The following is a 27,243-nucleotide window of genomic DNA, read 5'->3' on the forward strand; positions in this document are numbered from 1 at the left end:
CATTTTTCATGGACCACACCTTGCATGTGTTCCCCAAAGGAATAAGTGGTTGAATATATGTAACAAATGCTGTATTTCACAAAGACAGCCAGGTTTTCCTCTCTGGTCCTCACACCCCAAGCAGAGGAAAGAGGCCTCACACACTCACCTACATTTCACAAAGCTAGCCAGGTTTTGCCAATGCTTTTAGGCCAACATGTGTTTGGATGGTGTTCTGGGGTGTCTAACCCTTGGTTTATGGACTACATGTAGGATAGTTATGGACATGGCCCCAAATAAAATCATAAACACTATGAGATTTGGTTTGAAATTTTTGGGGGGTGGGTAACTCAATTGCACAGTTCTGGAGTATGATGATGTCCTTTGTAGGTGATGTCCTGTTATGTTAAAAAGCAGGGCATGTCTTCTGGATAAAAGTATTTCCTCAATTGTATTTTCTCATTAGCACCTTCTAAAAGGTGTTCTCTGACATGCCTATTAGCTGAACCTCTTAGGTTCGGAAAAGACTTTGGTGGGTTGTTACCACCTAGAACTTGCCTGTTTTAGCTCAGCTCTGCCCTGACAGGGTGCCCAGTATACATCCACTCCCCAGGTGGAAGGCCTGCCTGTGGCCAGGTGAAGACAGGGATTTGTGCTATCTAAATAGCTTTGGGGAGGTTCTCAAATAGAGATCGGCAAACCGTTCTGTTTTGAACAATGCTCAATATCTTTGGTTAAACCAACCAACCAACCAACCAACCAACCAACCAGCCAACCGACCAACCAACAGCCCTTTGCCTGTAGTTAGATTAATGCACAACCCGTGGAACAAGCGTGAGTCTCTGATAGGTGTTGGACATATGGTGAATGTCCAATAAATGCAAAGGTGCATAATAAGTTTGGGGGCGGGTCTCTGCTTCTATGACAGAATCAGGCTATAAAGAGATGTGTTCAGCGTGTGTCCCTAACCACCCAGCTGCTTACCTACACAAATCTTCATGTCTGGTGAGGCTGAGAAGCCGTCATAACAAATGCAATGGTAAGATCCTGGCATGTTGGTACACTGGCCTTCTCCACAGATGCCTAGGTTGTCTTCACATTCATCCACATCTTTAGAAGCAAGAATAGGGGATGGGTTGAAGGTGGACAGGAACATAGGAAGAGTTCAGGGTCTTTTCCAGGGCCTAGGTATTTGGGATCCGGCTGATCATGCCTGGCTTTGTGCTATGCAGGGTTCTGGTGAGGTTGCTGTCTAGCCCAGGCCTTCTCTGGTGCTCACATCCTAAGCAGAGGGAGTAGGTCACACCCACTGTGCTGTGCATGCCCTCCTATTGGGCATCCTGCCAACAGCTGCACTGGAAGCTTCCCTCTGTGTTCATGTACTGCACTTCATAGTCACTGTTCTGGACTTGGTATTCACTGATGTCTGCAAGGGCAGACAGAGGGAACCGGGTTGGTGAACTTGGGCTGAATTAGGGTCAGGAACTAAGAGGAGTATGGAAGTAAGGCTGGGAGGGACTGTGTTGCACAGGGAACTGCAGAGAGCATCCAAGGGATGGTATAGTCTCACCCACGCAGCCCTGGCCATCAGGAGTGCTCTGGAAGCCGGTGTGGCAGGAACAACGGAAAGCACCAATGACATTGATGCACTGGCCATGGGGACAGAGGTTCTCACTCATGGTGCATTCATCGATGTCTGTGGGAGGAACACATATGGATAGTGACAGAGTGAAGGAGCAGCCTGTACTGTCCCTCATCCCCTGTCTGCCATCACACACATCCCAAATGAGCTCACTCTGGCTGCTTGCATCAGCACCCTACCCTTTGACTGCCTGTCTACTCACAAACATTCCTTTCATCATGCACAACCCAACTCATGCACTTTTGTAGACACATGCATCCACCCAAAGAAACATGCTCACACTATGTGCATGATACAAACACACCTTATACTCACATAGTCATCCTTGTGCAAATATGCACCCACACCCAGACACACTCAGATACATTCATTCCTACTGTGTGTGCTTACATAAATGCACACAGAAACACATCCTTATACTTACTCACACTTACCATATATTCTTGTGATTGAACACTTGGTCCCAGTCTGGTGGTGCTAGTTGAGAAGGCTGTGAAACTGTTAGGAGGTGAGCCTCACTAGAGGAAGTGAGTCATTGTGGACCTGCCTTGAGATTTTTATAACTCAGCTGCATTTCTTAATCACTCTCTGCTTCCTGACTGTGGATACAATGTGGCTAGTTGCTCCTGTTGCCATGGCTTCCCTGCCAGGATGGATTGTACGCATTCAGACTGTGGGACCACAGCCTTGGTCACAGAAAGGAGAATCTCCAATATGAATGCATATCCCTTTTTTTAACATGCATCTGAACCTCACACATCCTCTTGTAGATACACACACACACACACACACACACACACACACACACACACACACACCGCCCACTCACATGCAAATACATAGACCTGCCATTGCTGATATATTCACACTTTTGTCCTCCTACAGGCTCATCCATGTGCGCACATACTCAAATGCAAAAATTTGTCCTTGCACAGCCACACACACCTCCACACAGATTCACAAACACATCTGCTTTTGCATAGACACAGCCTCATAGATATTCACATGGGTGTGTTCACAGACACAGTTCCCACTTGTATTTGTTACTCTCCTCATCATTGTGACAAGATATCTGATAGAAGCACTTATTGAGGCTCCCAGTTGGTACAGTCCATCAAGGCAGGGTAGTCATGGTGACAGGAACATAAGGCAGCTGGTCATGCTGCATCCATAGGAAACAGAGTAAGATGCATACTGGCGTTCAGCTCCCTTTCTCCTTTTTATTCAGCCCAGAACTCCAGACTAGGAGATGATGCCACCTACATTCAGGCTGGGCTTTCCCACCTCAATTAACTTAATCTAGGAATTTGAACTCCTCACAGACATGCCAGAGGTTTGTCTCCTAGGTGATTCAAGATCCTGTCAGGTGAACAATATTAACCACCTCACTCTCTTGCACACATAGAGACAGAAATATACACCCCACTACTCATGCATATATGTTGACATTTCACACTCACATGAACAAACACAATCTCGTGGATGCAAACACACACACACACACACACATAGGGTCATCTTCAGAGACACACAAATGCACTTCACCATCTCACATTTACCCTGTGGATTTGGATAGACACACAGATGTGAGCATGTGCCAGACCCTGTCACTCTCTTGCACACCTTGCTGCAAGCTCACCTTCACAGGCAGTGCCTTGGGCCTTCAGCTCACGTCCAGAGGGACAGTGACACTCATAGCTCCCTTCTGTGTTGATGCATGTACCTCCCTGGCAGAGCAGCGGGTCCCTGGCACATTCATCTACATCTGGACATGTGGAAAGACAGCAGGCTGGTGATGCTGACCAGGATGGGATGATTCAGGAAGCTCCTGTGTGGTACCTCCTCCATCACTACCCTGTTTGCATTCCAGCTGTACACATCCGTCTACCTCACACTCATCCCAGGGCTTTGCATGTGTCCTTCTGGCCTCCGTGTGATCTCCTTACAACCACACACGCTGCTCCTCCAGCCGTGTGGCATGTGTGTGGAGGTCACAGCAGACAACTTGTGGCAGTTGCTTTTCTCCTTGTGTGATTCTAGAGACCAAACTCAGGTCCTTACGCTTGGCCCCAAGAACCTTACCTCACTCACCCCACCTCTCAGCCACCTCTCAGCTCTCTCTACCCCATTGACTCCCACTTTCCTCGGCCACCTTCCCAACCTCACAGAGTAGGTACATCCCCTGGGATGTACATTCCCATAGGACCACATAGTAATTTTGTTTTCTTGGGGAATGTTTTTTAAACTAGTTCTTTGAGAGTTTACTCCCAGTTACAACCCCCTTCCTTACTTCACCCAACTTTGTGCCTTTTTTAACCCTTCAAGACCAACTTCATTTGTCTTCCCATAAAGTTACAAAGCCCTTGGTGCCCAAGCATTACCCCAATCCAGTGGATGTGTGTGAACTGTTCATTGAATGATGGGTGTTTCTTTTATTTTGGAGAAAAGGTCTTGTTATGTAGCTCAGGTTGGCCTAGAATTAGCAATCCTCCTGCCCTAGCCTCCTGAGGGATGGAATTATGAGTCTATGCCATTATGCCCAAGCTAGAGTCTTCTTAAACAGCTTCTCTGGGGGTAGTCCTATCCTTTTCCCATAAAGCACCCATTTTCAATGTGCTCTCCTAATGACAATATCGCACGGCAGTACAATGGCACACCGAAGCTTCTCCTCATATCTACACAGCAGCATGCTCACCACCCCTCTTCTGGCCATTCACCCTGCCACCACTCACCCACGCAGTTCTTCATCAGTAAAGAGCCAGTAGTGAAACCAGGAAAACAATCACACTCGAAGCTGCCTGGGGTGTTGATGCAGGTACCCTGGCCGCAGAGGTCAGGGGAGATCCGACATTCATCGATGTCTGTGGGGACAGAGACGCACGGGCCAGAGGTCTGTGTGTGCAAACATGAGGATGCACTGACCTCGGGTTTCAAGTAAGAGGACATAGGGGGCTGGGTCTCTGTAGACATGAGGGGCTATCCAGGAACCCCAAGAAACTGAGCTGAGTCCGGGAAGGAGAAGTGCCTCAGGTGAACACAGAAAAGGGGCAAGAAATTTCCTTTCAGAGGTAATCTTGGCCAGCCCTCCATAGAGACAGTAGAGATCCTGCAGCCCAGACAGGGTGATGAGCTGCCTTAGGCCATACAGCTCATCAGTGGGTATCTAAGAGGAGACTAAAGAATGAGCCTTATCTTCACATCCAATTCAGGGACCCCTCACACGAATTCCTGTATGCATGACCTGTCTTCAACAGATGGGGAGGGAGTAGCATCTACCTGTACAGTTCCTCTCTTGGGCATCCAGGGTAAAGCCTTTGTCACAGAAGCAGTGGAAGCTGCCCATGGAATTGCGGCAGGTGCCATGTGTGCACAGGCCAGGGAACACCTTGCACTCATTCACATCTGGAGTACAGAGTATAAATAAGGTCGGCTACACCACACCGAAGGTCTTCAGTCTGGGATTCACACACTAAGCCCTCCCTAGGTTCTTACCTCTTGAGCTTGCTAACATCTTTCTCTTAAAAGTCTTGCATATTTATTTGTTTTGTGCATGTGTCTGGGTGCACATGCTGTGGAGGTCAGAAAAAAATTTGAGAGTTGGTTCTCTCCTTCCACTATGTGTGCCCTGAGGATTGAACTCATTGTCAGCTGAGAGGAAAGTGCCTCTACCCATTGAGATATTCCCTCTTTTTCTTTTTTTACACAGTACCAAACTCACTATACAGCCAAGGGTGACCTTGAATTCCTGCTTCTACTTCCCAAGTACTGGCTTGACAGGCATGCACCACCACACTTTGTGTGTGTGTGTGTGTGTGTGTGTGTGTGTGTGTGTGCGCGCGCGCGTGTGGGTGTGCACGTGGAGGCCAAAATACAGTCTTAACTGTTGTTCTTCAGGAGCTTTGAGGAGGAAAAAAAATCATCTTTGTTTTTTCAGACAAGTTTTCTCACTGGCCTGGGACTGACCTAGGCTGGCTGGCCGGTGAGCCCCAGAGACATGCCTGTCTGTCCCTGTCTGCTCAGCTGTCAGATTACACCCGTTTAACCTGTACGCAGCAATTTACACAGGTGCTGGGCACTGAACTCAGGTTCTCATGCTTGCAGGGCAAACATTTCATCAAAAGGTCACCCTGCTTTTTGATTTGTCCTAAAAGGGTCTCCTGTAGCCCAACCCAAGCTGACCTTGAATTTCTAGTCCTCCTGCTTCTACCTCCTGAGTGCTGGGATGACAGTCTTATATCACCATGCCTTGGATACTAAACGTCCTTTCTGCAAATAATGCTTCGTACCATCAGGCCTTTGCCCATGCTGCCCTTTACCAATTTTCTTTTCCTTCCAAGACCTTCTCCTTTGGTGTGCCCTTCCCCAGACTAACCTTTATAGAAGGGTCGGCCAGACAGGAAGTCCTGGCTGGCAAAGCCCAGCCCTTGGGGACACAGGCTGGAGAATTCTGGGGAGCTGGGCTCCGGGCAAACTTTGCACTCAGCTCCCCATGAGGTCCCGATGGAGCAGCAACAGACATCCATCTGGTACTTGACAGGCAGGGGAATTCCACAGTCTTCCTCACGCCAATGCAGGAAACACAGCCCCAACCTCACATCTGCACAGAGGAACGGTTGATCACTGGGTCCTATCCTTGTCACACTTCGGCACGCTTGTCAGTTGGTATCACTTGTCTGAGACCCCTAACCCCAACAAAGATAGATTCAAAGGGCGAAGAGACGTGGCTTTCTCATGCTGAAGTCTGATGTCACCTCGCTGCCTGGGTGCTTAAGATGTACTATGTATTATTCTAAGTAACTCCATCCATTTACATTTCAAAATAATGCCTAGAGGAGGGCTGAGGCTGTAGTTCAGCAGCAGAGCTCCTGCCTAGAACCCTCAGTGAAGGTCTTGGGTATGTGACTCAGTGGTAGAGACTCTGACTAGAATATACTGGGATATTCTAGAATAGAATATACTAGAATATGGATAGGGGTTTTGGTCAGCAGTAGAGCACCTGCTTAGAATCTTTCAGTGAGGGCCTGATAATGGACTAGCAATGGAGTACCTGTCTAGAATCTGCCAGTTAGGAGCTGGGACATGGCTCAACAGTAGAGAATTTGCTTAGAATCCATCACTGAGGGGCTGGGAATGTCCTTGGCAAATTCTAAAACTAAGTCATTCTCACTAACCTTGACTTCTACTGCACCAAGAGACAGCATAAAGTGATTGACATATGCCACACATATGTGAAACAAGATCTAAAATGTTGAGACAATATAAAAAATACCAAGTGGTCCATTTCTCAAGATGTATTCCCTTTGTCAAGCAATGCATGATTGTATGCTTCTCCACAGAGCCTGTACATCCCTGAGAGTGAGTCTCATGGGAACCCAGAGGTGATCGTGATGATGTGTCAGTGTAACAAGAGTTGCGGCTCTGGCTGCAAGATGCCGATGGTGATGATGCTGGGCACTTAGGACGAGATGGGTTATGTAATGCAGAGGGCTTTATTCAGTTTTTTTTTCTTTTTTGCCTGTGTGGTTGTATAGCACACATACATGCTTGATATTGGTGTATCTTTCTCCCCACTTCCCACTTTGTTTATTGAGGTCAGGATTTACAGCTGAACTCAGAGCTCCAAGGCAAGTGTAGCTAGCTAGCTTATTCAGGAGTTCCCCTGTCTGCCTCCCCCGTGTGGGGATTACTGGCGGCCACCATTTTCATGTGTTTCACTGAGCTGTCTCCCCAGACCAACTTTTGCTGTGAATCTAAAACTGTCCTAACACTGTGTGTGTGTGTGTATTATATGTATGTGTACAAGTTCATGTGTGCATGTATGTGTGGGTACATATGTGGTTGGAGGCCAGTGTTGGATATCTTACTCAATCACTCTCCACATTATTTTTTATTTTGAGACAGGGTCTCTCATTGAACCCAGAGCTGAAGACTCAGTTAGACTGGCTGGCCAGTGAAGCCCCAGGACCCACCTGTCCTGCATGATACTACACGGTTTTTTTTTTTTTTTTTTTAATCCAGGTTTTCATGCTTGAGTGGCAGGTACTTTACTCACTGAGCCATTTCCCCAACGCACTGAGCATTTTTCAAAAGCAAGCAAACAAACCCAAGAAGAGTCATAAGGACCCATCAGTCTACTGACGTGGAAAAGAGCCCATGAGGGGGCTACAAACAGGCTGAAGGAACTAAGGTAAAGATGTACTGGCAGAATAAGTTTTCCTACTAGCTGACAAATTGTTTTGGCTAAGAAGTGGCCAGAAGAGCCAGTGAGCCCACCTAACCGCATACATGGAATATGGAAATAAAATATCCCATTAGCATCTAGATTAGCCGGGTGGCGGCGGCGGCGGCGGCGGCGGCGGCGGCGGCGGCGGCGGCGCACGCCTTTAATCCCAGCACTTGGGAGGCAGAGCCAGGAGGTTCTCTGTGAGTTCGAGGCCAGCCTGGGCTACCAAGTGAGTTACAGGAAAGGCGCAAAGCTACACTGTCTTGAAAAACCAAAAAAAAAAAAAAAAGCATCTAGATTAAAGGGCATCCATCCTTTTGACATTGCAACATGACATCACCTACAAATGTTTTGGGACACATTAGTAGCCATCATGGAGCACATACAGCCCTCAGGTGGTAAAGCTGGACATGCCTGAGAAGGTTGGCTACCCAGGGACCTTTGACACCAATTATGGGGCAGTGGGATGCTACTGGCATTGAGCTTCAAAGGTCAGGGATGTGGTGAGATGGATCAGTGAGTGAAGGGGCTTGCTGCCTGATGACCCAATGAAACCCCGATTTCCATCCCTAGAACATATGTAAAGACGGAAAGGGAGAGCAGACTCCACAAAGTGATATTCATATGCATGCAAGTGCTCCCCTCCCCCTACACAAAATAATAATTAAAAGTCAAAATATTTTAATTTAAATAAAAAGAAATAAATAGGTAAGTAAATTAAAAAAAAAAACCCAAGGTGGTTCCCTAGGAACTACACCTGAGGCTGTTCTCTGCTGTCCTTTCCAGCAAACACGCACACATACGGCACAGACATGTGGACCCTCATGTGTAAACATGTACATACACATACAAACACACAGACAGAAGAAAGAAAACACAGAAGCAAGCATAAGCACTGCACTAAGACTAAAGGACTGTTGAGTGTCTAGCCATGGCTGGGCTGTCCATATCACTTCCTACAAGGCTCAGGGGATGCTGTGGGAGAAGGACAGAAAAGGAGTAAGAATTGGGAGCAACATGGAATGCTGACCTCCTTGAGCTCACAGCAGCCATGATTAGCTGTTCAAGATCTGCAGAACCCTGGGCACATCAACAGCTTGCTCCCCCATACACCCTCACCTCACCCCTGCAACTCCTCCCATCAGGGCTGAGCCTGAAACCTGCACGGCACACACACTGAAAGCTGCCCTCTCTGTTGATATGGCAGCCTAGGTAGCAAAGGTCACCATGGATGATACACTCATCCACATCTGTGGGGAGGAAATCACAGGCAGTCAGAAGGCATCATCTTCCCCTGGCCAGGCCCCCTCTCCTCATTTCCTCCACTCTTGGATAAATGAATGGGCAGATGAATAGAAGATGGGTAGAAGGATGGTCATATGGATGGATGGGTGAATGGAGAGAGGGTTAGAAGTGTGAGTGAATAGGTGGTTGCTAGGTGGACGGACGGGTGACAAATAAGGGATGAGTAGCCTGGTAAATGGGTAGATCAATGGGCGGTAGATATTTGGCTATATGGGTAGGTAGATGAGCAGATGGATGGATGGTGGGTGGGTGGATGGGTGGGTGGGTGGGTGGGTGGATGGATGGATGTGTGGACAGAAGGATGGATGTGTGGGTGGGCAGATGTGTGGATGGATGAGTGCATAGAAGAATGAGTGGATGGGTGGGTAGACAAAGGGTTGGGTGAACGGATGGGTGGGTGAATAGACAGGTGGTTAGGTGGGTACATGGGTGGGTATGTGGATAATGGATGGATGGTCATACCCACATACACCTCCTTGGTTAGTATGGCCTAGAAACCTTCATAGAAATGGCAGTAGTGGGAACCAGGAGTGTTAGCACAGTTACCATGGCACTGTTGGCACACTTGCTCACATCTTTGCACAAAAGATCCTGAGCCCATTTGGGTAGTGCCCACCCAGCCACACCTTGCTGATCCATTCTCCATGTAAATCATAGGTATAGCCCAAGTTGCATTCACGGTGATAGCTGGAAGGGGTGGGAGGGCAGCAACCACTGAGGCACAAGATGGTGAAGTGGTGACAGATGTCCATGATCTGTTTCAGAGTGGCTGTGTTTGCAGTGGAGCCAACAGGGATACCTAAGCACCAGAAGCCCCTCACCCCCCCAGAGCCTGGGCTTTGCCTCTGGGCTCTGACACCAATAGAGTCTTTGACATGTCTGGCTCAGACACCATCTTCTTGTCTGAGCTTGCCTATTCAGACACCCACCTCAGGACTAGGCCCTAACCTTGGGTGCAGAGCCTCAGTGTAGAGTAAGACTCCTTACTAGGGTTTGAGTCTAAAATGTCTCTCACAGGCACATTTAGTGTGTGTGTGTGTGTGTGTGTGTGTGTGTGTGTGTGTGTATGCTATTGATGAGCTCAAGGTCCAGTGAGAGACCTTTCCTCACACAATAAGATGAGGTGCACATGCCAGTCTGCTGCCCCTTCCGCTTTGTTGGAGACGGTCTCACATCGCCAAGCTGATGACCCCGAGCTTCTGAAGACCCTCCTCTCTCTCCCATATTACGGCAGGAGCACTCACTGGGATTACAGATGTGTGCTGCTGTATTCCGCTTATGTAGGTTCTGGAAATCTCTCAAGCCCTCACTCCTGCACATCAAGTTCTTTACCTACTGAGCCTTCTCTCTAGTCCCTCATCTTATTTTTTTTTTTTTTTGAGGCAGAGTCTGTCACTGGACCCAGGGCTTACCAATTAGGCTAGGCTGGCTGGCTAGTGAGCCCTGGGGATCCTCTTGTCTCTTTGGAATTACAAATCCATGTCACTACATCTGGATTTTTAAATGTATGGGTTCTGGGGACTGAACTCAGGTCCTCATTGCAGAGCAAACACTTCAACAACTGAGTCCTCTCCAGGGTCCTTATTTAGTTTTTGTTTAGAGACAGCATCTCACAAAGCCGAGGCTGGCTCTGTATTAACTATGCAGCTGAGGATGACCTTGAACTTCAAATCCCAGTACTCAGATAACAAATGTGCACTCCCATGACTGTTTTATGCAGTGCATTAGGCAGGAGAAGAAACTCATGGCTTCCCATGTGTTAGGAAAGACTACCAACTGAGACACATTCCCCAGGTCCCTCATGTGGACTTCAAATAGTAATAGATAACTTATAGTTCCTGATACAATATAATGCTATGCTAATATTCTCCTTGTGCATGTGTACTCGAGAAAGGGAGAGAGAGAGAGAGAGAGAGAGAGAGAGAGAGAGAGAGAGAGAGAGAGAGAGAGAGAGAGAATTTGTGTGACTATGTATGTGTGTGGTTGGGTGTGTGCATGTATGTGCAAATATCTATTTTTTTAAAAGATTTACTTTTTTTATGCCCATGTTTGTGTATACACATATGTGTACAGTTCCCTCAGAGGCCAGAAGAGGGCACTGGATTCTCTGGAGCTGGAGTTACAGGCAGTTGTAGGCACCCAACTGGGATCTCTGGAAGAGCCAGTTCATTCAAATAGTTCTTATACATTATTTATAAAACAAAGAAAAGAGTTGGTATATACTTAATAGAGATGTTTCCTTTCTAAATATTTTCTAAGATTAATTTAAATAGTAGATATGGAAGTCCAACTATAATTTTACCCTGGGACTCCTTATCCAAAACCCCAACTCCATCAAAGAGAAGCCTCCTTCCCTTCTTCAGGGTTGCTTCCTTAGACTCAAGCCCAGCCCTAGTTTTTGAAACCCCCATACCCCACAAGGGCTCACCGTTGTTGGAGTTGCCAGAGATCAGTGTGGGGACTCCATGCCCACGGGAACCATGGGCGTTGTGTTGTGCTGGCCTCAGGGCAGGCCCCAGGTTGTTGGATCCAACTTCTGAGAGTCCAGGGAAGAGGTCTGCATAGGCAGGCAGCAGTGGGAGCCCTTGGGCACACAGTCTCAGGAATTCACCTGCAAAGAACCGAGTCTGAAGGCCAGTGACCCACGGTGCTTACCTTGCAGGCCTGAGAACTTGAGTAAAGATAGAGGGAGAGAATCAACTTCACATAATTGTTTTCTAACTTCCACATGCATGTACATGTATGGTCCTCCCATCACACAATAATAAAATAATAATAATAACAACAATAATAAATAATAGAACACAATCTGAAGCCAGGCTATTGATCCCACCCACAATATAAGCTCAAACTATCACTCACCAGAACCTCGTGGGGGACACAGCTTTGGTGATGGACCAGGTGCCCAGCACCTGCCCTTGTCACAGCAGCACTGTCCGTAAGTATAGTGGCCAGTGAGGTCTGCAGCACACTGACCCCCGATAAGCACTGAGAAGCAGGTGCCCACCCGGCGATCTACAACAGGATACAGGGTGGAGCTGGTTAGCACAGACTGGGCACAGATGGGTTCAAATCCCAGTGGTACCTGCACTGCTCTCCTTGAACAGTAGAACAAGTAGAATAGCTCTCCTTGCCTGTCATAGCTCTGTTTTCCCATCTACAAATGAGGGTGCTCCAAGCACCCACAGTGCCTCAGGAGAGTGTTACTTTGAAGAAAAGTCTGGCATTGAACTGGAGAGGTGGAAAGCGCAGGATCTGAGTTCGAGCCTCAGAACCACATAAAAAGCAAACAGTCTGGGTGTGATGGCATGCAATTCCAACCCCAGCACCCCAGCACTGAGGAGGTAGAGAGGGGTAGATCCCTAGGGCTCACTGGCCAGTCAACCTAGCTAATTTGGTGAGTTCCAGGCTAGAGAGATCCTGCTTCAAAAAAGGGCAGTCAAAGTAGGGGGTGCTCTCAGTGATTAGAGGCTTGCTTCTTTCCCAGAGAACCTGAGTTCAGTTCCCAGCACTCACACTGCGTGGCTAACAACTACTTGTGATTTCAGCTTTAGGGGACTTGATGTCCTCTCTGGGCTCTGCGGGCACCTGCACATAGATGGCATACACTCACACAGATACATGCACATAAGTAACAAAATATAAACAATAAATAGTACAATAGAAATCATGGTCCCACTGGGGCTTAAACCCAGGACCTTCTGCAGGTAGAACAGACATGACAACCATTACACTATGGAACCTTGGGGAAAATATTTAAAAAGAGGGATAGTGCCTGAAGAACAACGCCCAAGGCTGGCCTCTGGCCTCCACAAGCACATGCATGGGCACACACACACACACACACACACACACACACATACACACACACACACACACACACACACACACACACACGGGTAAACCCTGCTCAGTACCTCCTATTTTAAAGCTTTCTAAATCATTATAGACAATAAATTTGGGCTTCATCTGGACCACAGCCCCAGCACCTCTCCCTACTGGAGTATTCAAGCACAATGCGGAAGACCTCTTACTTCTTAGAAGGGTGGGAGCCCCTGTTGCCAACTCAAGCAGAGATGTGGAGAACATGTCCATAAGTCCTTGCTTGCTGGCCTTGGCTGTCACAGGGAAGTGTGGAGAAGCATTCCCAAGGGGCAAGTGGATGCTCTAGTAGCCACTGCCTCTGAAGAAACTGATCCAGGAGCTACCCTGGCATGAGAATCACAGACACTGCTCTGTAGGGAGTAATATTTTCTCTCTCCTGAAAACATTAGCTAATGTCCTTTGGTTGAGAAACTACTCCTACCATCTGAGAAGGCTGCCGGCAGCTGCTCCTGTCTTACACTATGCTGGAAAGTCATGCCAATTTTCACACCATCCTAATTTTACCCTGTGCATCTGGGGGGGGGGGTCTCCCAGATGTGTGTGTGTATGTGTGTGTGTGTTTGTGTGTGTGTGATCTTCACTTGGCTCACAACTCTCTGTAACTCCAGTTCCAAGGGATCTAATGCCCTCTTCTGGCATCCTTATGTATCAGACATCCATATGATATACAGACATACATGTAGGCAAACACACACATACACACACACAAACAAACAAAAACACCCAGGACCAAATTATAGCCCATGTTTGGAGACAATTGGATTCTGTTTAAATAAAAATTGCTGTTGAGTAGCTGGATCAGTCTCTTGATATCCAGAGGACATGTTCAGGTCCTCCTATTAAGCTAGCTACGAAGGACCCTGGAGGTGGAGACTGGACAAATCCCAACCACAATATACTCAGTCATATCTCATACAGACCTAGCCTGAGGCGCCTGAGGTGATGCTGGGAATGGGCTACACCTCCTTTTCCTTGCAAACAGAGCTCTATCCATCCTCCACTTCCATCCCCGTCCATATTCCTAGGCAGCTTTGTGAGCCCCAGAAAATGTCTAGATTTGGAAGCTCATGACAATTGTGTGTGGGGAACAGAAGTTAAGGATAAAGTGTGATAGTAGTGTAAAGATGGCCATCGAGCCCAAAGGGCATAGGACCAGAGAAGCAGACAGGCATGGTGGGAGCATATTTGTGTGTAGGAAGACGGGGGAACAGCAGAATCAAGAGGCTGAGGTGGGAGACCAGATTGCTAAAGGACACAAAAAAAAGGTCAAAAGGACCCCCAGACCAGAGTCTGTGAGAGCACAGAGGCTGGATGCTAGATAGGAGGAAACAGGAGTACAGAAAAGCAGAGGATCAGGGGTCAGAGTGATGGTCTTGGTGTGGGAGAGGCATTTTGCCCACTGTGCGCCTCTTCTGCCCCTTGGACCATCGCATCCAGGCAAGTGGGCTCCATCCAGCCTGCTGACAAAGCCTCAGTGACAGATGCACATACAGCTCCCAACTGTGTGTGTGCAGTCACCCCCAGAGCAGGGTCCTGGCACACTAAGACACTCCTCCAGATCTGCACAGACAGACAGGGTCACAGCCAGGCTTCTCATCAGCCCAATCCCTCCAGCCCTCTGCAGGGAGCCAAGATAACATAACATACACCACCTTCACATTCGGTGCCTCTGATATTGAGCTGGTGTCCAGTAGGACAGTGGCACTCGAAGGAGCCCACTGTATTGAGACAGCTGCCACCCAGGCACAGGCCTGAGATGACTTGGCACTCATCCACATCTGCAGGATAAATTCCAGAAAGGGAGTCAGAGAGAAGAACCAACTCATGGTGTGTGTGTGTGTGTGTGTGTGTGTGTGTGTGTGTGTGTGTGTGTGTGTGTTGGGGGAAATCTCCATTCAGCTCTGGCTCCTTAGGGGCTCCATTCTCCATTGCTCACCCCACAACTCACCTTGGCAGGCTCCTGTGTGAACATTTAGGATAAAGCCTCGGCGGCAGGGGTGTGGCTGTGCCGGACAGAGCTGGCAGGGAAGTCCCCAGGCATGGCCCACAGTGGCACAGCAGAGGGCTTTAGTACACATGAGACCTGTCAGCTGGCGCTGGCACCCCTCAGGTCTCACTTGGGGGAAGCAGGGCCCCATCTGGAAGTCTGTGGATCAGGCAGACACAAGTATCTAGCTTTGAGTTGTCTCTGTCCCACTGCCCTTACATGTGTGCCCAGGCCTCTATACCAACAAATCTGGCTTTTTCTTTCCTATGAGTCCTTTTTCTGATAGGATGCCTTTTCCACCTAACAAACTACTATTCGTGCTTCAAAATATTCGGTACCTTCACACAAATAACCTCCAAGAGAATCTTCAAGCCTTCCTAGACTTGATCTCTCTTGCCCTTCCTTCAAGCACAGACAGTGGATGCCTGGCAGGAGAGCCTGCCTCACACTTGAGTGCACACCTGGCCCTGCCGAATCTCCTCTTGACTCTCATAGCACCATGTCCCTGGACCCTCAGGCCTAGCACAAGGGAGCTGCATCAGTTTTCCCAAGCACAGTGCACAAGGGCCCATTTGTGACTTCTTGTCTCCACCCTTCAGATTTTTCCGATAATCAGGCTGGCACAATGCCAAAGGCAGCCCTCCCAGGAGAAGCCAACTACTCTCCTTTCTAGGCCCCACATAAAGGAAAGCTTCAGAGGCAGCTTGGTACCCAGCCCTCCTGGGGCTTTGATGCCCACCACCCACCCTGGGCTCTCTTCTTCCTCCTCCCCCACCCCCCCCACCCCCCCACCACACACTCACCTGCACCCTCCTCATCTCTGACAGTCCATATTCTAATTTTTTTCTCTTTTGGTTGAAGTGCTTCCAAAGACACCATTCTAGAACCCAGGCACACACCCTGCAGCCCCTCCAGCTTCCAATTCATGACAAGCCTCTCTTCAACCTAGAAACTGACCCTTGCCACCATCAATAACCCCAGCCCCTCACTGGGGGACTCTAGGTGGGTGCCCTTGGGCTGAGTCTCACCTGTAGCTCCTCTCTGGGAGACTGTAGGCCAGTGTTCCCCAGCGAGTCACTCCTCAGACCTCTTTATTACATTTAGAGACAGAGTAAAACCATGTGGCTCAAGCTACAGCCGTAGTTTGTCCCTTGTTGCCGTCTCCCACAACAGGCATCATTTCAGGGCCCCGATGTCCTTCACCTTTAGGCTCCTCAACTACACAAATGACTCTGACAACTGTGTATGAAAATCTGGCCCAAGTCTTGCCCTCCTATCAACTGTCCTTAGCACCCTTTAGACACCACGCTTCCTGTCTGCCCTGAGATGCCAGGCTCCCCTCTCTCCTCGCCCTCTATTTTCTCCCTCAGCTGCTCCAAGCACTCAGTACTCATGGATAGGGCAGCCTCAGTGGCCTTCTCAGGTTCTTGCAGGTCCCTAGCTAGTAGTGAGATCAAGGTCTCCCTTTCCCTGCCCCTAATACATTGTCTTTACCTCAACTGTCAAGACCAGATCAACTCTCAGCTCCACCCCTCTTCTCTCTACCCCACACCCAGCCCTTTTCAACTGGTTTAGTTTGCACAATCCCACTCACATCCACCAATGGACAGTTTTAAGAGCTAGGATTCAACTGGGTATGATGGTGGATGCCTGTAATCTTGTCTGTTTTAGAGGCTAATGTGAAAAGATTACAAAGTCAAGACCAGTTTTGGATACACAGCAAAACCTCCCTCAAAGAGTTAAAAAGAATCTGGAATGGTGGTGCACACCTGTAAACAGAGCACTAAGGAGCAGAGGAAAGTGCACCTCTGTGAGTTCAAGGCCAGCTTGGTCTACATAACCATTTCTAGGCCAATCAGGACTGCATAGTGAGGAGACTCAAGGAAGGAAGGAAGAAAGGAAAGCAGGAAGGAAGGAAGAAAGGAAGGAAGGAAGGAAGGAAGGAAAGAAGGAAGGGAAGGAGGGAGGAAAGATTTCCTTATGGTGCTGGAGAGATGGCTCAGTAATTAAGAGTGTGTACTGTTCTTGCTTCAGTTCCTAGCACCCATATCAAGCAGCTCACAACCACCCCCAGCTCCAGGAGATCTGATGCCTTCTGCTGGTCTTTATGGACACCTGCATTCATGTACACATACTCTCCCATACACATAATTTTAAAATAGTAAAATAAACCTTTTAAAAAATAAAAGGTAAAAAGGGGGCCTGGTGAGATGGCTCAGTTCGTAAAGGTGTGTGCTACCAAGTCTGCGTGAGGGTGTCGGGTCCCCTGGAAATGGAGTTATAGACAGTTGTGAGCTGTCATGTAGATGCTGGGAACTGAACCTGGATCCTCTGAAAAAGCAGCAAGTGCTCTTGACCATGAAGCCATCTCTCCATCTGTCCCCCTCTCCCCAATACAAACTCTTCCAAAGCAATAGCTGCTATGCAGAGTGGATGAGCAAAGGAAAGCCATTGTCCTCAGACTGCCCTGGAAGTAGCAAAGCAGCTGCCTGTTTGCACTTGGAACCCAGCCATGTTTTGTTCACTGCTCATTTTCCTCCCCAAGTTTCTCAGTACCTCTCTCACACTGAGGCCCCATGAATCCATATACACATGCACAGAGGTTTGGCCCGATGCAACGTCCTCCATTATGGCAGCCGTGGACACAGACAGCTATGGACAGATAGGGGAGGATGACGGATGGTTTCCTAGAAGCAGAGGGGGCTGGGACCTAAGTAAGCCTTTCTTTATCCAGGGATACCCGCCATCTGGACCAGGGTGAGTAAGACTGACTGATGAGGGATGACTTAGTCAGCAAGGTGCTTGCTGTGTAAACACGAGACTCTGATCTCAGATTCTCAGCACCCATGCAAAAGCCACAAGCAATGGTACTCTGTAATTCCATCGCTGGAGAGCCAGAGGCAGATGGCTCCCTGAAAGCTCACTGGCCAGTTAGCATAGCTGAATTGGTGAGCTCCAGATTCAATAAGAGACCTTGTCTCTCGGCCAGGCGGTGGTGGCGCACGCTTTTAATCCCAGCACTCGGGAGGCAGAGGCAGGCGGATCTCTGTGAGTTCGAGGCCAGCCTGGACTACCAAGTGAGTTCCAGGAAAGGCGCAAGGCTACACAGAGAAACCCTGTCTCGAAAAACCAAAAAAAAAAAAAAAAAAAAAAAAAAAAAGACCTTGTCTCAAAAAATAAGGTGGAGAACAATTGATGGAGATACCTAACATCGATCTCTGGCATCCACATGCACACATACACACATGCTTGCACACATACATGCATGCGCATCTGCACAAACCCCCCCCCCCCCCAGTGCAGCTGTAACAATGTCACCTTTGATCTTTGGTCTTAGATGAAGGACTTAGGAACAGTGGGCCAGTGATGAAGAGACCCATTCTCTAGGATTCCGTGTGTAAGTGAGGGTAGCAATGGGGGTACTCACGCTGTCCACACACAGCGCCTGTGTAGCCTTTCTGGCATAGACAGGATCCCCCGTGGCAGCTGCCCCCATTCATGCAGCTCATGCTACACCCCAGTGATGCTATGGATCAGGAAAAACAAAATAAGGTAAAGATGTTCCAGGAAGGCTTGACCAGAGCCTCTACTTGGCTTGGCTCTTGTCCTTCAATGAAACCAACCTGGGCTCCTAGTGGCATTCAGATGCCTGGAGTCTTTTCTTCCTCCCCCAGGAGGCCACTGGCCACTCACCTCTATTTACTCCACAGTTGGGGGCCAGGGTCCCGTCCATACAGGTACACAGGTTGGGCTGGAAGCAGAAGCCATTGCCGCAGGTGTGCCTGCAGACAGCTGGAAAGGCAGAGTGTACAGCATCAAAATCAGGACCCAGGGCCTTTGGGATGGCTCATTGGATAGAGGCACTTGCTGCACAAGCCTGGTGACCTGACCTCACTCCCTAGAACTCATGTAAAGGTAGAAGAAGAGAACTGACTTCATAATTGTCCTCTGACATCCATATGTGTGTCATGGCATGTGTGCCTCCACACACTCAACGTGCACATACACAGTAATAACTAATTAACCGACTAAATAATACCAGCACTCGGAATGGAACAGAGCAGGAATGGAGGGGGAAGGCTGAAGGGAGAGGGGAAGGGACATAAGTCCTATGTCATCCTCACTCCAAAGATGCCCAGGCTGGCAGATGCCTCAAGGTGGACCAGCTGGGCTTCTCCAGCTCCAGTTCTACTCACACCCTGCATACGTGGGACACCCCCAAGTCTCTATCTAGGCTGGGCAGGCTGTGACCTTCAGCTCCAGGAGTTTGCTACATCATCAGGAGAGATGATATGGGCATGAAGGGCTAAACTTCAGGGCACAGAGCCTGGAGTGGTGGGGACTCTGACAGTAGATTCAATCTAGAGACAGAGAAGCTGAAGTTGGGGAAGAGGGTGTGAGGCTGACGTAAAGACAGTGTGAGAGGCCTGAAGAGACATGCAGACAGACAAGAAGACAGGAGAGCCAGACAGACATGGCAAGATGGGAGGGCAAAAGAAATGAATGCAGAGTAGGTAAGATGATTCAGAAGGTAGACATTTGCTCCCAAGCCTGATGACTTTGATCCCTAGGACCTACATGGTGAAAGGCAAGAATGGACTGCTGCAAGCTGCCCTCATGTACACCATGGCATGCTTCACCCACCCAACAAAATAAATGAAATATATTTAAAAAAAGAGATAAATGAATGCAGCAAGTCACCTGGAGTCTAAGGACAAAAGCATGGGACATTAGTGGGGTTCACCCAGCATCCCCGAACTAAGTTCCAGCTCCTTATGTAGAGAAGGCTAGGACCTCTGACAGGTGGCTGTGAGGACCCCCAAGCATCCCCTGCCTGTACCTTCCATCTCCATGCTTCAATACTCACGCACAATACACTGATTCCTGCCAGGCAGAGTCCTCCAGCCAGGGCAGCAGTAGGCATGAAAGCGGGAACCACATACATTAGGCCTTTGGGAGAAAGTGGGTGATGTAGCCACCCGTCCCCTCACTCCAGGATAGCCCTTTCATGCCCCACACCCCAGGTACTTTTCAGCATCCCAGGTACCACACACCCCTGCAAAACGATGGCAGGCCTGCCTCGTCTTCTCACATGACCTGGACTTGCAGATTCCAGGGTCTCATCCCAGTGGCCTTGGCCATTTTCCATGCACAGTAGAACCACCAAGGCCAGCAGAATCCGAGCTGGAGGACCACAGGCTGTAAGGAAGGCTCCAGATCCTCTCCTTGCCCAACATGGGCCTTCCAGAGTCATGATGTGTCTTTGAAGGCTGCAAGGAGCAAGCAGAGTCAGCCCCATGTAAACTGCATGGCAAAGGGGCACCCCACAGAATGGACAGCAGTGGGGAGCCTGCCTGGGAAGACACTAGTTCTGACTTGGGAGAGCAGGAGAACAACTGAGGTAGGCTTCTTGGAAGAGTATGTTGTTTTTGTTTTTTTTTTAAAATGTTTGTCATGTGTGCATATGCAGGCCACAGGGCAACATCTACCGTCATTCTCAGGAGCTATCACACTGTTTTTCTGAGACAGGGCTTCTCACTGGACTGGAACTCACCAAGTAGGCTAGGCTGGTTGGTGAATGAGCCCCAGGATCCTTCTATCTCCACATGCTCCATGCTATCATTTTTAAGTGGGTCCCAGGTAACTGAACATAAGCCTTCAAGCTTACAGAGCAGGTGTTTTACTGACTGGGCTGTCTTCTAGTCTCAGGATATAATATTTCACAGGTGAAGCCACTTAGATAATTATTCTAGGGTCGAGGGTTTGTGACCAAAAAGAGGGTGCAGAGTAGGAGAAAGGGACAGGTGGGTCCATGTACATCGAGAGCAATGAAGAACTCTTGAAATGTTTTTGGTAAGGGACAAAGATGAAGTGAGGAAGGGATGTAGGGTCCCCAGAAAAAGCTGGGTGGGGAGATGGCAGGGCCAGATGACAGGGGGATTGATAACAAGGAATAATGTAGAAGTCAAACAGTCAACAAGAGTAGGTGGGGATTCCAGAGGAGGGAGGAAGATGGAGTAGACCCCCAGAATTCTGGCTGGGATTGTTGACAGAAGGGGTGGTTAAGGACTGGAGATATGGCTTGGGCTTGCCTTGCACATGGGGATCTGAATTTTACCTCCCAGAACCCATGTAAAATGACCAAGCATGGTGGTTTGTGCTCTTTTTTTAAAAAAATTTTTGTTTTATTCTATGTTATGGTTATTTTTGCCTTCATATATGCCTGTGCACTATGTAAGTGCCTGGTGCCCAAGGAGGCCAGAAGAGGGCATTTGATCCCCTGAAACTGGAGTGTAGTTGGTTTTAAGCCTCCATGTGGGTGCTGGGAATTGAACCCAGGCCCTCTGAAAGATCAACAAATGCTCTTAACCACTGAGCCATCCACTCTATCCCTATGGTGCATGCTCTTTATCCCAGTACTGGGGAGGAGGAGACCGGCACATCCCTGGCTCACTAGCTAGCCAGTCTAGCTTGCTTGGTGAGTTTCAGGTCAGTGAGAGACCCTGTCTCAAGAATCAAAGTTGATGGTGCCTGAGGACCAATACCTGAGGTTGATCTCTGGCCTCCACAAGTATATGTATGTGTGCAACCACACATGCATACACAACTACACATTCCACACTTAAATAAGAGGATAAGTCTAAGGAGGCAGCTGGGCATTCTGACAACATTTGTGTCCAAAGATGCAAGGTTCAGCCACCCACCCACTCCCAGAATGGTTGGCTCTCTTTCCTTGGCCAGGAAGAATGAGTGTGGGAAGATAAGGTTTGGAGCACTCTAGGTTGAGATGATTCCCCCAAAGAGTAGATTTAGTGAGAACGCTCAGCCCAGTAAAGGCACTTGAGGACTTAAGTTTGATCTACACAGACCCACAAGTTGCTCTCTGACCTCCATACATGCTTCTTCCCACCCACCCCCAGCCTGGCTCATAAACTAAACATTTTAAAAATGTAATAAAAGGGCCGGGCGGTGGTGGCGCACGCCTTTAATCCCAGCACTTGGGAGGCAGAGCCAGGCGGATCTCTGTGAGTTCGAGGCCAGCCTGGGCTACCAAGTGAGTCCCAGGAAAGGCGCAAAGCTACACATAGAAACCCTGTCTCGAAAAACCAAAAAAAAAAAAAGAAAAGAAAAAAATGTAATAAAAGTAGTGATATATATTATATTATATTATATTATATTATATTATATTATATTATATTATATTATATATCATATGTCATATTGTAAAAGGTTTGGATGGAGCATGCATGAAGCCCTGGGTTCGATCTCCAGGGCCAGGTCTGCATAAACTCGGTGTGGTGGTGCATACATGTAATGTCATCTTGGGGAAAAGAAGAGGCAAGAAGACAGCAAGTTTAAGCTCCTCTGGGCTACATGGTAAGGCCCTGTTTCAAAAACAGTTTGCAGAGTGAAAACTCTGGGGCTTGAGGTGACCTGAAAGTCTGACCAGGTATCCCCAAGCTTTTGTTTACTTAGAGTTCTCCACCTTCCTAATGTAGTAACCGTATTAACCCTTTAATACAGCTTCTCGTGGTGTGGGGACCCCCATCATAGAATTATTTTTGTTGTTACTTAATAACTGTAATTTTGCTACTGTTATGAATTGTAAATAAATATTTTTGGAGATGGTTTGACAGCGGAGTCGAGACCCACAGGTTGAGAAACTCTCACTTAGAGGCCCGACTGGGAAGGGGAAGGGGACAGGGACACATTGTCTTGCTTCCAGTGGATCTAATCAACCTAGCCAGTCTTTTTGCTCCTGGCAGTTTCAGCTCTCACCACCACCCTTCTGTGTGTATGTGTGTATATAACACACACACACATACAGAGAGAGAGAGAGAGAGAGAGAGAGAGAGAGAGAGAGAGAGAGAGAGGGAGGAGGGAAGGGGAGGGGGAGGGGGAGCGGGAGAGGGGTAGGGGGAGAGGGAGAAAGGGAGAGGGAGAGAGAGACTCACCGGACCCTCCCTTACTTCCAAGCTCTAGGTCCCCAAGATTAGCTGAGTGAGTAAGTTGCCTCAAAGGCAAGCGGAACTTGGATGAGAAGATGCGCCCCCCTCACCCTTCCCTGCAGCTTCCGCCGTTGCCTCAGCGAGAACAAGGGAGTCCCAGGAAGGAGGCACCCCTGAGAGTGTGCGGGCAGCGACCTCCAGCCACCAGTGCCAAAGCTACAGAACCTCCTTGGAGCCTCAGGGTGGTGCTCGGCCCCGCCCTCACCTGCGGATCAGAAACTGGAAACCCAGGTCCTCCGGTGGAGTACTGGGTTTCCCGCACCCTACAAGAGCGCGCCCAGTGGATAGTGGAGAGGGGAAGGGGGCTGGGCCAGGGGCTGCCGGGCTGCAGACAAAGGAATCCCCCACTCGGTCCCGGCCAACCGAGCTCCCGCCGACTACTGCTGCACCCCCCTTCCTCCGCGTTCCGGCGGGCACTGGTTCACAGGCCCGCCTTTCCCTACCTGCGGGGGCTGCTTGAAGAGGCTGACAAGATACGCAAGCTAGGGGCCCCCGGAGCAGCAAGGCGAAAGCCTGGGAGGGCTGAGCCGCTGCGTGCCGGGTTCCGAATTGAGGGCGGGAGGAGTTTGGGGGAGGGTGCGGTTGCACCTCTGAGCCTGGGCGGGGAGAATTGAGAGAGGCTGAGGCTGGGGGAAGGCTTGAAGCTAGCTTGCAACTCCAAGGAGTTGCAGAGATGGAAGGGGTTCCTGGAACTGCGGGCCTCCTAGGGGGCATGTTTACTGGTGGCAATGGAGTTGGGGGGCGGGCTGAGGTGGGCTGGGGTATGCAGGGTGATCAGAAGGCAGTAGGCACAGGGAGAGCCCAAGACTTACCTGAGAGGTCTCCGTTTCCCATGTTCCTGCCACTTTCTCCCTGGATCAAGAATTCTGAGTATGGCATTGGAAATTCACCTGTGTATTAGTCAGGGTTCTCTAGAGGAATAAAACATACATACATATGTACATACATACATACATACATACGTACATACATACATACATACATACATACATGATTTATTAGAGTGACTTAGAGGCTGTGGTGCAGCTAGTTCAATAATGGCTGTTGAACTAAGGAAAGTCAATCCAGTAGTTCCGTCCCAAGGCTGCCTGTCTCAGCTGGTCTTCAGAATAAGACCAGAATCCTGAACGAGGAGGCTCTAGTGCCAGTGAAGGAATGGACTTGCCAGCAAGCGTGGGCGTAGGCAGGCATGCCCTTTACATAGGCTGCCACCAGAAAGTGTGGGTCAGACTCAAGGTGCATCTTCTCACCTCAAAAGATCTGGATTAAGGTGGGTCTTCCCACTTCAAATTACTTAAGAAAAATCCCTAAAAAGAAGAAGAAAAAAAAAAATTCCACACAGACGTACATCAGCCCTTAGTTTAATGTGTGTTTACACATGAGTGTGCAGGCTAGAGGATGGCCTCAGTTATCTTCAGGGACACTATCTACCTCCTCTGAGACAAAATGAAGCGTTTAGCACAGAGAAGCTGTAGAATTCACATTTCAGCTCAATCACTGGAGATTGAACTCAGGGCCTCACACATGTTAAACCAGTGCTCTGCTGATGAGCCACACTCCTACCCCACTGAGGTATTCTAGGCAAGGGCTCTACTCCTGAGCCTGTATCTAACCCCTCATGGGAGGACTTTAGGCCCCTCCTTTGTGGCTGAACTTCATCCCCCAAACTCTAGAGGTATCTCCCTCATTGACATTTCTGGCAATTTCATCACCGCTTTGGGAATAACCCACCACCAATACTCCTGAACATGGGGTCTTGACAGAAGCTGTTTCTAGGACCTAAAATTGTTACTTCACCCAACAAAATTCTATGTAGCTCACAAACCCAAATTGTTTTAGTGTTCTTTTCCTCCAAAACATTAGCTTTCTCTGTGTAATCCCCAAAGCTAAATGTACTGACCATGCATCATCATCACACTTCTAGAATGTATTAAGTAAATACATCAATAGCTTATAACAATTTGAAGTGGTGTCAGGCAGTGGTGGTACACAACTTTAATCCCTTGGAAGACAGTGGCAGGCAGATTTCTGAGTTCGAGACCAGCCTGGTCTACACAGTGAGTTCCAGGACAGCCACCGCTAAACAGAGAAATCCTGTCTCAAAAAACAAAACAAAACAATTTGATGCATTGTTGAATGCTTTCAACTTGACAGGCTTGATTTAGACTTTCGTAGATCATATCTCATTTTATTTCAGTTAAACCCTTTTCCACTGTGTTGATTTTGATCTTGCTGTTTATCATAGTAATAAAGCAAACCCAGACAGGTCCCATATGTAGGGAGGGGTATGTGTGTGTGTGTGTGTGTGTGTGTGTGTGTGTGTGTGTGTGTGTGTAGGCCAGAGGGCAACCTCAGGAGTCATCTTGTTTTTGAGAGAGGATCTCTCACTGGACCAGACTGACCAATTAGGCTAGGCTGACTATAAGCCCCAGGGATCTTTCAATTCTCCCTCCCTATCTGGGATGACAAGCATGTGCCACCGTGCCTGGCTTTTTTTTTTTTTTTTTTTTTTTTTAAACAGGGACTCTAAGGATCAAACTTAAATTCTCATGCTTGCAATTCAAGCACTTTATCAGCTGAGCCATCTCCCCAGCCCAATCCCAGTATGTCTTGAATTCCCTTTTCTTATCAGTGTTTCTGGCCTGCACTAACTCCCGCTGAAGCCCATCACAACCTCAGGCTTATTTTGATACCCCATTACTACCCTGTACCTGCTAGGACCTTACACTTTTTGTCTAATTTTCTTTTTGAGGCAGGGTCTTACTATGTGACTCAGGCTAGCCTGAAACTTGAGGTGATCCATCTGCTTCAGCCTGGTGAGTGCCAGGACTGCAGACATGGACCATCAAGTCTGGATCTTTCATCTGACACGTTCATACACATGTCCTTTGTCACCACACATTAGCTTCCCTACTAACTTATTGAAGGGGCTCTGGCCAGCTTGAGCAAGGCAAACATGGCTCTGACAGGCCTTGCTCTTCTTCCCCATGCCCTCTGCCTTGCTAAAAGCCATTAGATTACATTCCTAAAGCTAGCCACCGAGGTCTGTTCCCTTATTTGGCCACTTCCTCCTCCTGAGGCTGATGACCAGGGTCCAGCTATCAAAGTATTGAAGTCCAGCAATCAGAGGCCCCTTCGGCTGCCCTAATTAACGTGCTCAATCAAAATCAAACACTTCATCTTAACACGGGGTTTCCCCTTGTGCCTTTATAAACTGCCATTTCCCTATGGGCCATGTCTGTCTCCTCTCTATCCAGGGGCAGTCCTTTGTCATACACCCCCCTACACACACAAATACTCCTGTCCCCTCTCCCTTGTTCTCTTCCCCCTCTCCCTCATCCTCCATTTCCTGTCTTTGCCTCTTATTCCCAGCCCTCTGTCCCACAAATAAGTCTTTGTTCTGAGAACTTGGCCTTAGGGGTCCTGAGCCGATACCTTTCTGCTCACTTATAGACCTCTGTTTGGGCCTTCCACAGGCCAAGATGACAGACATGTACCACCATGCCTGGCTTAAGCTACTGTGCTTTACAAATTATTTGGTGTCTGGTACTTGAATGTGTTCTAGAAGTCAACATAGGTCAAATATTGCTTTCTACTTTAACTTTTAATTGCTTATATTTATTTATTTGTATTATGTGTGTGTGAGGTGCACATGTATCATGGTATGTGTGTAGGTTACAGACAACTTATAGGTCCTAGGGATCAGACCCAGGTGGCCAGAGTTGGTAGCAGGTTTTTTCACCTGCCAAGCAATCTTGATAACCCCTAGTTTATTTTTTGAGAAAATGTCTTTCAGTGAACCTGGATCTCATTGTTTTTTCTATATTAGCTGGCCAGCAGGATCCAGATGTTTTCCTGTCTTGCTCCTTACCCCTCTCTGGGTCACATGTGTACAGTGCCATGCTGGGGATCCGAACTCAGGTCCTTGTCCTTGTGTAGCAAGCACTTTACTCCCTGAGCCATCTCTAAAGATTCTTGGTCTCTGGTAACATAGCCTATGCTGGTCTACAAACTCAATGTATTAGGCAGGGTTCTCTAAAGAAACAGAACTACAGAATGAGTAGTCAGTGTGTGTGTGTGTGTGTGTGTGTGTGTGTGTGTGTGTGTGTGTCTACATGGAGGTGTGTGCATGAGTGTGATTTATTAGCGTGATTTATAGTCTGTGGTCCTGGTAGTCCAACAATGGCTGTCTCACAAAGGAAAGTATAAGAAT

General features: G+C 48.4%; 1 protein-coding gene across 1 annotated transcript in view; it reads right to left on the reverse strand.

Moving 5' to 3' along the window:
- Positions 1-20,275, reverse strand: part of Fbn3 (fibrillin 3) — a 69,491-nt gene extending 49,216 nt beyond the window's left edge. The window contains 19 exon segments of the mRNA XM_059248993.1: positions 964-1,089; positions 1,286-1,405; positions 1,550-1,675; positions 3,261-3,386; positions 4,354-4,482; positions 4,898-5,023; positions 5,994-6,272; positions 8,969-9,094; positions 9,612-9,717; positions 9,776-9,948; positions 11,578-11,760; positions 12,012-12,164; positions 14,687-14,812; positions 14,983-15,180; positions 17,578-17,673; positions 18,449-18,547; positions 18,715-18,813; positions 19,889-19,971; positions 20,076-20,275. Of these exon segments, the coding sequence (XP_059104976.1) occupies positions 964-1,089; positions 1,286-1,405; positions 1,550-1,675; positions 3,261-3,386; positions 4,354-4,482; positions 4,898-5,023; positions 5,994-6,272; positions 8,969-9,094; positions 9,612-9,717; positions 9,776-9,948; positions 11,578-11,760; positions 12,012-12,164; positions 14,687-14,812; positions 14,983-15,180; positions 17,578-17,673; positions 18,449-18,547; positions 18,715-18,813; positions 19,889-19,971; positions 20,076-20,275 (2,674 nt within the window).
- Positions 20,276-27,243: the final 6,968 nt, after the last annotated feature.

Source organism: Peromyscus eremicus, chromosome 23 (assembly GCF_949786415.1).
Source record: "Peromyscus eremicus chromosome 23, PerEre_H2_v1, whole genome shotgun sequence".
Taxonomy (NCBI): Eukaryota; Metazoa; Chordata; class Mammalia; order Rodentia; family Cricetidae; genus Peromyscus; species Peromyscus eremicus.